Below are 10,961 nucleotides of genomic sequence, written 5' to 3'. Positions count from 1 at the left end.
TTATTGCAATACTAGAGTGGTACCCAGGGTTCATGCAAGTATTTTTCCACTGAGCTACATTGAGCTACAACCTCAACACCCCCCCCCCTTTTGAAAAATGTATCACCAGGCGGTGGTGTATGCCTTTAATCCTAGTACTCGGGTGGATCTCTGTGAGTTTGAGGCCAGCCTGGTCTACAAGAGCTTCAAAGCCACAGAGAAACCCTGTCTCGAAAAACTAAAAAAAAAAAAAAAAAGGAAAAAGAGAAAGAAAAATGTATCACTTATGTATGTGAGTGTTTTGTCTGCATGTATGTGTGTGTACCACATGCATGCATGGTGCCCATAGAGGCCAGAAGAGGGCATCTGATCCCCTGGAACTGGAGTCACAGATTGTTCTGAGCCAACTTGTGGGTGGGGGCTGGGAGCTGAACCTGGGTCCTCTGCAAGAGCAGCCAGTGCTCTTAACCTCTGAGCCATCTTTCTAGTCCTGGGAAATTACTTTTGCCAAAACAAACAAACAATAAACAAATAAGCGTTGTGGAAAGACAGGAGCATCAGGGAAAGAATGAAAACCAATGAACAAATGTCTATTACAGAGCCTGGTGTGCAAAGTGCTTGGTAAACGCTACTTACAATGCTGGAGTTGATCCTGGGTTCTATATCTAGAGGTACAATTTAGCCGGGGATCTGGGTATGTAGCTCAAGACAGAGTCTGTGCTTAGCACGCAGAAGCCTGATCTCCAGCGCCCATAATGATGATGATGATGATGATGAATAAACAAAACAACAACAAATTTTTAAAAAAAAGCACACCAGGAATTCGGGTTCTACAAGAGACCTGTACGTTTGTTAGGATCATTTTACTTTTTGTTTTTCTCTCCATCACCCACATCCCTGTGCAGGGGTCAGATCAGTGTCTCACATGCGCTAGGCGAACTCTCTTCCCTAAGCTGCTCCCTGAGCTGTCTGCGAATCTTTGAGCCTCAGCCGCCTTGCCTGCAGGATAGATAGGCGTGTCCTGGTGCCTTCTCCGTACTCTTCACTGAGAACCAAAGGGAAACATTCAATATCAATTACTTAGTGCACCATTGGCACACCTTAGAGATTAATGAATGACAAGTATTCTTATTATATAAAATTTAAGGGCTGGCGAGATGGCTCAGTGGTTAAGAGCATTGCCTGCTCTTCCAGAAGTCCTGAGTTCAATTCCCAGCATCCACATGGTGGCTCACAACCACTTGTATTGAGGTCTGGTGCCCTTGTCTGGCCTGCAGGCATACACACAGACAGAATATTGTATACATAATAAAATAAAATAAAGTTTATTAAAAATTAAAGGTTAGCACTCGGGAGGCAGAGGCAGGCAGATCTCTGTGAGTTCGAGACCAGCCTGGTCTACAGAGCTAGTTCCAGGACAGGCTCCAAAGCCACAGAGAAACCCTGTCTCGAAAAACCAAAAAAAAAAAAAAAATATTAAAGGTTAATTTATTTATGTGTAGGCGTGTTTTGCTTGCCTGTATGTATATGTACCATGTACATTCTATGCCCTCAGAGGCCAGAAGAGGATTCAGATCGCCTGAAAATAGAATTACAGAAAATTGTGAGCTGCCATGTGGGTGCTGGGAACTGAGCCTGGGTCCTGCCAGATCAGCCAAGCACTCTTAACCTCTGAGCCATCTCTCCCACGGGCATTAACTACTCTTGACTGCCTCAGGTCCAGTCAGACATACAGTTTCATGTCAGTATCAGAACATAGTAACCTAGGGGGCACTGAGCGTAAGGCTCTGTGATTCTGTTTTCCTTTTGGAGACCAGGTGTGGGAGGAGGGAGGTGGCGCTCGGACACTGGGGAGAGTTACCAAGGTTTGTCCCCACAGGTGCTGACCACGGGGATCTGGAGGTGCTGAAGGATGAGCTCCAGCTCTATGGAGGTGACCGCTTGTCCCCTGGCTTTGGGGAAGAGAATCATGAGGGTTGAGGACCGGTGGGCAGGACAAGGGGCGGAGTCTCATGATCCCAAGCAGATAGACAGGTAGCCAGGCTGCAGCAATCCAGGCGCACTGGGGTGCCCTCTGCCGTGATTACAGCGATTCGAGGACAGTCAGTCTTCACTGCTGACTGGAACCCTGACTTTCAGCGTGGTGTTGACTGGTCACCCACAGATCTGGGCTCTAGTTTTACCATCAGCAAAATGGGTGTGACCCATTCCCTCTCTTGGAACCCTGCACTGTTTAAGAAAGGCTCAGATTCCGCATCCCCATTTATGAACTGTTTCCCAGAGCCCTGCGTGATGGTACAGAAAACACGGCGATGAGTGTAAGCAACAGGGGGCTTTGGTCAGCAGCACTGTAATGGAGCAGGAAAGTCTGCGGACTCAGTTCATCAAAGAGCCCCCAGAGGCACACTACCCAGTGAGAGAGTCAGTTCCCCCATACCCGCCTAACCCCCAACTCCTGGTGATGACCAGAGAAACAGCAAGAAACTTGGGTACACTCAGAGTGGGAAGATCCACACTGTACATATTGGACTATAGCACATGGCTGCCTCTGAGCACGGGCACTGTGGATAATCTTTGTGTTGTCTTATTTGCTTATCTGAATTTATTTATTCATTTATTTGAACACTAGAGACTGAACTAAAGGATTTTTGTTGTTTTGATTTTAGAAAGATTTTCATATTTTCTTTATTTTAAAGATTTATTTTATTTTGTGTTTGAGTGTTTTGCCTATATGTATGTCTATGTACTATGTGGATGCCTGTGGAGGCTAGAAAAGGAAGTTGGATCTCTTAAAATTAAGAGTTACAAACAGATTAGAGCTGCCATGAGGGTGGGGACCAAACCCAGGTCCTCTGAAAGAGGAGCTATTTCTCCTGTACCACATTTTTTTAATTTATTTATTTATTAAAGATTTCTGTCTCTTCCCCGCCACCGCCTCCCATTTCCCTCCCCCTCCCCTGTACCACCTTTTTATATGTATGTGTCTGAGTGTGGGTTTAGGCATATGAGTGCAGTGCCAGAAGAGGCCAGCAGAGGGCATCAGATCCCCTGAAGCTGGTACTACAGGAGGTTGTGAGCATCTAGTACCCTCAACCATCTCTCCAGTCACGATTTTGCTTTGTTTTAAGTAAAAAGTACTAGCTTTCCACCACTTGACATGATGGGGTAACTGCCAATTAGATGGAGCAGGAACCCTTTGTCTGCTCCAGTCCCTATCCAGCCTATACCAGATCAGTGTGAATCTCCACGTAGCCTACCTTCCTCCATAGCGCTCCTTCTCAGGAGAGCACCATCATGTGTGTGCTCACTGATTCTCCTCCCGTGCAGGTGCTGCTGGGGAAATGGTGCTTGCTGGGGAGTCAGGTGAGTCTCCAGGAAGTGGAGGGGGTCAAGGATCCTGGAGCTGAGTGATGTCTCTCAGGGTCATGACTGAGACGCGGAAACTCCAGGGAACTGCAGGGACCTGGCTGCATGCAACGGGCAGGAGAGGAGTTGTGGGATGTTGGAATGGGGGTCCAGGCAAGAGGAAGCAGACATCAGCCAAGGAAAGGTCCCCTTGGATCCCATGGCGGGAAAATTACCTAGAGTCTTTTCTGAGTCACCTCCGGGTGACTAGTCACAGGGGTGAAAGCCCCTGGCAAGGAGCTTTGGCCAACCTGGCACTAACATTAAGTTTCTCATTTCTAGGTCTCCGAAGGAGAGGTTCCGGCTCAACGGGGGGTAAATATATAAGCTCCAAGAACAGCAGGAGGCCGTGTAGATTCCAGAGGGGCCAGAAAGGACCACAAACGGCCTGAGAGAGCGGGCCAGTTCTAGCGTCGGAGCCTGTGTCAACACCCCCATGATTCGAAAAGAAGTCTCCATCAGAGGGGAAATGGAAGGAAAAACAGGGCTTGGCCTACAGGGGGGTGAGGAAGTCAGTGAGGGTCCCCGGGACAGCCACTCCTACCTTCAGGGTCCCGCCCCTTGCTCCTGCTGTGAGAACACCCAGCAATCAAGTCTCTAAGGCCAGAGCAGCAATCTACAAAGCACATCTCTCTCTTTTTCTCTCTTAAGGAGAAGTGGAGGCCTCTCAGTTAACAAGGCTGAACATAAAGAAGGACGGTAAGTAAGTCGGTGGTCAGGAGCCGTGCTCACCTAGCTGGTCCAGATTTCTGTGTGTGTGTTTGATGGCTGGCAGCTAGAATGATGGTAACCCCAGTCAGCTCTGCCAAGAGCCTCACAGTTAGCAAAGTCCTCAGCTCTAGTCACCTGGGGGTATGGGGGCGGGGTACAAGCAGCGATGCCGATCTCTTCACGTAGAAACAGCGCATGGTTGGTGGGGGCCTGACAGCTAATGAACTGGAATGCCCTGGGCTTGACAGCCAGTCTTACACTCCCTTTGCTTTGCATGAAAACACGGGGAGATGATAAATGTTTCTCACGCCCTGTGGCGGGGCATAGTTAGGCTGTGGGGTTCATGAAGTTCCACTGGAGAAGTGATGAGAGCTTTAGGCCTTCCTCTGCTCCAAGCCTGACGCCATGAGGACTTCCTGGAAGACCGTGAGAGTAGGAAAGGGAGACCTTGGTTTTTGATTTGTTTATAAGATTAAGAGAAATATTTATATGAGCGTCTGTGTCCAAGGAGGTCAGAAGAGAGGGTGTCAGAGCCCCCGGAGCTAGAGTTACAGGTTGTCTGGCTGGAGGCTGGTAGGGATGGGTGGTGTGAATCGAACTTGGGTTTCTGCAATAGCAGTACTCACTGCTGAACTAACTCTCTGGTTCCTCACCATGTTTTCTGATTTTTTTGTTTGTTTGTTTGTTTCAAAGATTTATTTATTTATTATGTACACAGTGTTCAGCCTCCATGTATGCCTGCAGGCCAGAAGAGGGCGCCAGATCTCAGTACAGATGGTTGTGAGCCACCATGTGGGTTGCTGGGAATTGAACTCAGGACCTCCAGAAGAGCGGTCAGTGCTCTTAGCCTCTGAGCCATCTCTCCATTCCCCCCCCCCCCATGTTTTCTGATTAAGCAAATGGTAGTTGTTCTAGAAAAAGCTTGAGTTACTTCCAAAGCTCCCCCGACATTCCCATTTTTCAGGAAATGAGAGCCCTGGGCTTATGCCCTTTCTTAGTCTTGGTCCCTGACCACCATAGCACACTGTTTGGCTGAGGGTGGGGATAGGGCATCAAGGGCTCATTGGACGGAAGCCCAGAGTCTCAAAGTACAGGCCACATCTGCCTTGTTTCGAGAGTGGTAGGGCGTATTATGCCCCAAAGGAAGAAGGCAATCCCTCTGCCTTTGGAATCTGGAGCCTTTGATTCAGTCTTGACCTTGCTCATTTCTTCTGAGAAAGACCCTTCCCCAGGCAGCAGGGTTTGCTCACCCTGGTCTAGGTTGACTTTCTCTTTGTTTAGTGTGTGGGAGGCAGTGTTTTATTCTGTCTATGTAACCCAGACTGACCTCAAACTTGGGTCCTTTGTCCTCAGCCTCCCCATTACTGGGTCACAAGTGTGCAGCACCATTCCTGACTTTCCTTAACTCTCTTTTGTATTGCCCTTGTCTGAGAAAGCCGGAGACCACTATTGACCCTGGTGACATCCCTCTCTCAGTGCCCAGCATCCCGAGGTCCGACCTCTCTCACGCCTGTTGGCCTCAGAGCTTTACACTTGGTGCCTTTGCATGTTTCACAATTGTTTTTAATGCTTACTCAACAAATGAGCTCCTGAGCACCGTGTGTGGCTGCTCTAGCTGCTGAGTTTCCTTGGGCAGGAAGCTGACTGGGATTCTCCTTCTCAAAGACTTAGAGCCCAGGGAGCAGGGGACAATAAACAAGGAGATAAAGCCCAAGCTGCATGGCTGTGCATGTTCCAAAAATAACGAAGAGAGATAGGGCACAAAAAGGGACTCCTGGGGTGCTATTTAACCCTGGTTGGTCAGGAGCAGAAGCACCGTCATTTTTAAAACAAGAAGAGGCTGGATTCTCCTTCTTGGTCCAGCAGTTAAATGCATTTCCTCTTTGTCAGAGGACTGGAGTTTGGATCCCAGCACTCATATCAGGTCCTCACAAATGTCAGCTCTAAGGGATCTGATTCACCCTTCTGACATCGGTGGGTACTTGATGCACGCTTATGTGGGGGCATGCATGCACCCCCACACAAATAAAATAAAAAATAGAGCAGTTGGGCATAGTGGCACACACTTTAATCCCAGCACTAGGCTGGTAGAGGCAGTTAGACTTCTATGAGCTCCAAGACAGCCAGGGTGACACAGTGGAACATTGTCTCAAACAAACAAATAGATAAATAAATAGCTGTGCATCGTGGTGCATGTCTTTAATCTCCATACTCTGGAGGCAGAGGCAGATCTGTGATATCAAGGCCAGCTTGGTCTACCCAGAGAGTTTCAAGTTTTCCAGGTTTACAGGAACAACACACACATAAAACCAAGAGAACAGGCATGGGGTTGTGGCACACTCCTGTAACGCTAGTACTCTGAAGGTTGAAGCAGAAGAATCCTAAATTGAAGGTAACCCTGGGCTGCATAGAGGAGAGAGAGAGAGAGAGAGAGAGAGAGAGAGAGAGAGAGAGAGAGAGAGAACCAGCCTCCACCCTTTCTTGTAGATGAGTTTTTCCATTTCGTCCTCCTCTGCTTTGCCATTGGAGCCTTGCTGGTCTGCTATCACTACTACGCAGGTGAGCCTCCCTGGGGACCTAGGAAGGGGCTGCATGGGAGGACAGAGTGTTGATCTACAGCCCAAAGGCTCACTTCACTGTTCTTTCCCTGCTGCCTTTGAAGACTGGTTCATGTCCCTCGGGGTTGGCCTGCTTACCTTCGCCTCCCTGGAGACCATCGGCATCTACTTCGGGCTGGGTAAGTGGTCCTGTGGGAAAGCTCCACAGACCCGCAAGGCTCCTAGAGGGAGGGGTGGTGGCTGGCCATCACACTTGCCAAGAGTCATGATCTAAACTTTTTTTTTTTTAAATCAATTCCTGATGTTTGTGTTTTCTTCCTGACCGCATGTGAGGTCAGTGAGAGGTCCTTGGCAGAACCTTGTGGAAAAAAGGGGGGCAGTCCCACAAAAACAGTTTAAAGTAGCAAACACACATAGCTCCTCAGATACTGAAAACAAGCGAGGGGAGCCAGGCATCAAGGTCGCTGGGTTTCCTGTCCCTGTTATTACTGCCTGTGACTCTTTTCCGTGTAATAGCCACAGCACTGTTATTGACGTTAGCCTAAAATTGCATGTTAGGGCTTTGTTTGCGTGGGGTGTGCCTCGGTCCTGGGGCAGCAGGGAGTGAGCCTGACCCTGGGGCCCTTGAGGGGTCACCATCCTGACCAGCATCTCCCCTTGCTTCTGAGCAGTGTACCGGATCCACAGCGTACTTCAGGGCTTCATTCCCCTCCTGCAGAAGTTCAGGCTGCCAGGTAATGGTGCTGCACACACCCGATCCGAACTTCTCCTGATTGGGCTTTCTTCTCTGAAAGAGGACTGCTGTCTAGGGACAGTTCTGGAGGCAGGAGGCTCAAACTCAGGTTCTGCCTCTGTTCGGTGACCCCAGACAGCCCTTTTCTGTGCTGGCAATGGAGCCCAAGCCCCGCAACACGCTAGTCAAGCCACAGTCCAGCTGTCCGTAGCCTCTTTGAGCCTTGGGTTTCTCCACTGGAAAATTGGTATAATTTTACTGCATGAGGCAGCCCATCAAGTGAGGAAGGGTGCAGAGGGCTGTAAGCATAAACACTGAAGGAAAGCAAGGAGCCTGCACTCCCCAAATGCTACTTCCTCCCTGGCAACTTTGTGGTTGCCTTTGACATAGCTTGGGCTAAAGTAGAGTCTCTGTGAGTGCACATGTGTGCGTGAGTGTGTATGTGTGTGTGTGTCTCAGTGTGAGAGTGTGCATGCATGTGTGTGTGCGTGTGTGTCTCAGTGTGTGCGTGCATGTGCGTGTGTGTCTCAGTGTGTGCGTGCGTGTCTCAGTGTGTGCGTGCATGTGCATGTGTGTGTATGTGTCTCAGTGTGTGCATGTGCGTGTATGTGTGTGTGTGTGGCTAGGATGGGGCCCAAGGCTTCACATATGCTAAGAAACTGCTCTGCTACAGAGCCATACTCCCACCCATTGTCTTTGACTAACAGCCCAGCAACTTTGCATTTGGTGCTCTTGTGCCTCAGAGTCTGGAAGCCAGGCAGGGATAGTGTGTCTCTGTGCTGGGGATGGAGGGGGGATAATACCTCCACAACTAGGGACCCCGGGGACCCACAGTGCCTTCAGGGAGGACCACATGTCACCTTCCCTGTGTTGTTTGGGCATTTGAGGTGGTGGTGGGGACAGGACTTGACTGCCTGAAGGATCCTATATCATCCTGCCGCCTTTGCCTTCCAGGGTTCAGGAGAACTGATTGAGAACTCTGTCTGATGGCGTCTGAGCCAGTCCCTAATGTGACCACTGTAACCACTGCCATACCTGAGCCCAGAAGACAGAATGCCATGCTGGAAGACACCAGGAGGCCATACCTGCAATAAAGAGCTCTTTCCTTCCCTGTGGTCTCAGTGTTAGCACCAGTGGGCGTGTTCTCGCTCTGCAGATTAACACACAGTCTCCAGGGCGACGAGAGAAGGGGTGGTATCTAAATGAGCAAGAAGGAGGGGACACCACTGATCTTAGGGCCCCACAGGCTGGCATCTGTGGGTTTGGGTCTTTCTCAGATTCTCAGGCCATGCTCACAGTTCCTGCAGAATCATCCTGGGATAGAGAGTCTACTGCCCAGAGGTAGGGAGCTATCAGACTGTGTCCCCAGGGGAACCTGTCAGGTAAGATGTCTGGGACTAAAGCTGTGACCCCATCACCCAGTGACTAGCCTGTTGACCTTGGACTCCTTCAAAACCCAAATAAACATTCTGTTCTCTATGCTAAAAAGAGTCGACTAAATATTCCTTTAGGTTTCTTCTTTGTCTCTGCCTCCCCGAGGGGTGGGATTAAAGGTATGTGCCACCACCGCCCAGCAGACCTATAATTCTTAACACCTATATAGCTTAAAGAGTAAGACCTCACATTAGAATATTAAACAATCTTTAAACAACTGTGCAGCAAATGAGAACAACGTATAAGTATCTTGATCAGAGGTAGAAATGTATAGTGCAATATGATAAATATATCCTAAAACTGTATCAATATACAAAATGTCTTAAGCAGAGGTCGAAGCATACATGCATACAATATGACAAAATAACTTTGCAGAGGTATAGAAATATTGTATGTTGAAATAAGAGCGGCTGTGCTGCGTCCCCCGCACCCGGCCGCCCACATGGCTAGCTTAGCTTATGCCCCGAAATAATTACACGGAAACTTTATTCTTTTAATCACTGCCTGACCCATTAGTTCCAGCCTCTTATTGGCTAGCTCTTACATATTGATCTAACCCATTTCTATTAATCTGTGTAGCCCACAAGCTGGCTTACCAGAAATGATCTTAACCTGCATCTGTCTGCAGTGGGACAATCATGGCGACTCACTGACTCAGCTTCTTTCTCCCAGCATCCTGTTCTGTTTTCTCCGCCTACCTAAGGGTTGGCCTATGAAATGGGCCTAGACAGTTTCTTTATTAATAAGAAATCACTCCCACATCAATTGTAAACAGAAGTAGTAGCATAGTCAATATAACAAATATAATTTGAATTTGTATCAATATACAAGAATCTATGTGAATGTAAATTGTATAAATAATAGCTCACAAGTATTCACTCTATTACTCACTATTATTAGTGTGAGTAAGCTCACACTAATCTACCTATTATTCAATGACAAGCTACAAAACACACAAAGAGACCACATATGTCATTATATACCTGTGACTCCAGCACTCAGAAGACAAAGGTAGGAAAGTTATTGCAAGCTGGGGGCTAGCCTGGTCTACATAGGAAGTTCCAAGTTGAAAATGGCTGCTCAATGAGATCGCTTTTTTTTTTTTGAGACAGTGTTTTTCTGTAGCTTTGGAGCCTGTCCTGAAACTCACTTGACATTGTCTTTTAGGAGTTAAAAAAAATGATGAAATCTATTACTTCCTATTCTAGGTTGAAAAATTAGATAAAAAACACATAGCAAGTGAGACCAGAATAAGACTATAAGAAATGATTGCGGGCTGAATGGGTGGCTCAGCAGTTAGGAGAACGGGCTGCTCTTGCAGGGGACCTGAGTTTGGTGCCCGAGGCGGTGGTTTGAATGGCCAGGGCCCCCATAAGTTCATATGTTTTAATATTTTGTCACCAGTTGGATAAGGAAGTGTTCCCTTGTTGGAGGAGATGTGTCACTGTAGGTCAGGCTTGAGGTTTTGAAAGACTGGCATCACACCAGGATGCCCTTTCCCAGGGTGCTCTTTCTCTTGGCTTCTTACCTGCAGACCAGGATGCAAGCTGTTCCCACTACCATGCCTTTGCTCAGCCATCATGGACTCTAACCCCCTGAAAGTGTAAGCTTAGGCTAAACGCTTTCTTTCATAAGTTGTCTTAGTCATGGTGTTTTATCACAGCAATAGAAGAGCAACTAAGGTGGTTCCCATCACTCACATGGCAGTGCACAACTGTCTGTAACTCCTCCTGGGGATCCAGTGTGCCCTTCTGGTTTCCATGGGTACTGCATGTACATGGTGCACATACAGACAATCAGATACACAAACACATTAATTATAAAAATTATGAGAATGGGAAAAAAATCTTTTAAAAGGTGAAATAGGGGAGCTGGAGAGATGTCTCTGTGGTTAAAAGCACTGATTGCTCTTCCAGAGGACCTAGGTTCAATTCCCAGCAATGATATGGCAGCTCACAACTGTCTGTAACTCCAAGATCTGACATCCTCACACAGACATACATGCAGGCAAAACATCAATGCACATAAAATAAAGATAAATTATTTTTTTAAAAAGTGAAATAGGGCCGGGCGGTGGTGACGCATGCCTTTAATCCCAGCACTCGGGAGGCAGAGGCAGGCGGATCTCTGTGAGTTCGAGA

General features: G+C 47.9%; 1 protein-coding gene across 2 annotated transcripts in view; it reads left to right on the top strand.

Moving 5' to 3' along the window:
- The window catches only part of Tmem40 (transmembrane protein 40), a 16,067-nt gene extending 7,470 nt beyond the window's left edge, over window positions 1–8,597 (top strand). For both annotated transcript variants that reach the window (XM_005365045.2, XM_026788307.1), the window contains 8 exons: window positions 1,859–1,912; window positions 3,307–3,342; window positions 3,667–3,699; window positions 4,036–4,083; window positions 6,583–6,654; window positions 6,758–6,832; window positions 7,325–7,387; window positions 8,341–8,597. In XM_005365045.2, coding sequence (XP_005365102.1) covers window positions 1,859–1,912; window positions 3,307–3,342; window positions 3,667–3,699; window positions 4,036–4,083; window positions 6,583–6,654; window positions 6,758–6,832; window positions 7,325–7,387; window positions 8,341–8,360 — 401 coding nt within the window. In that variant the 3' untranslated portion in view covers window positions 8,361–8,597. The remainder of the gene's footprint in view (window positions 1–1,858; window positions 1,913–3,306; window positions 3,343–3,666; window positions 3,700–4,035; window positions 4,084–6,582; window positions 6,655–6,757; window positions 6,833–7,324; window positions 7,388–8,340) is intronic.
- The last annotated feature ends 2,364 nt before the right edge of the window (window positions 8,598–10,961 follow it).

The sequence above is a fragment of the Microtus ochrogaster genome, unplaced genomic scaffold (assembly GCF_000317375.1).
Source record: "Microtus ochrogaster isolate Prairie Vole_2 unplaced genomic scaffold, MicOch1.0 UNK1, whole genome shotgun sequence".
NCBI classification, from domain to species: Eukaryota; Metazoa; Chordata; class Mammalia; order Rodentia; family Cricetidae; genus Microtus; species Microtus ochrogaster.
Note: the sequence above shows the minus strand (reverse complement) of the source record. Positions and strands in the feature narration are given on the sequence as shown.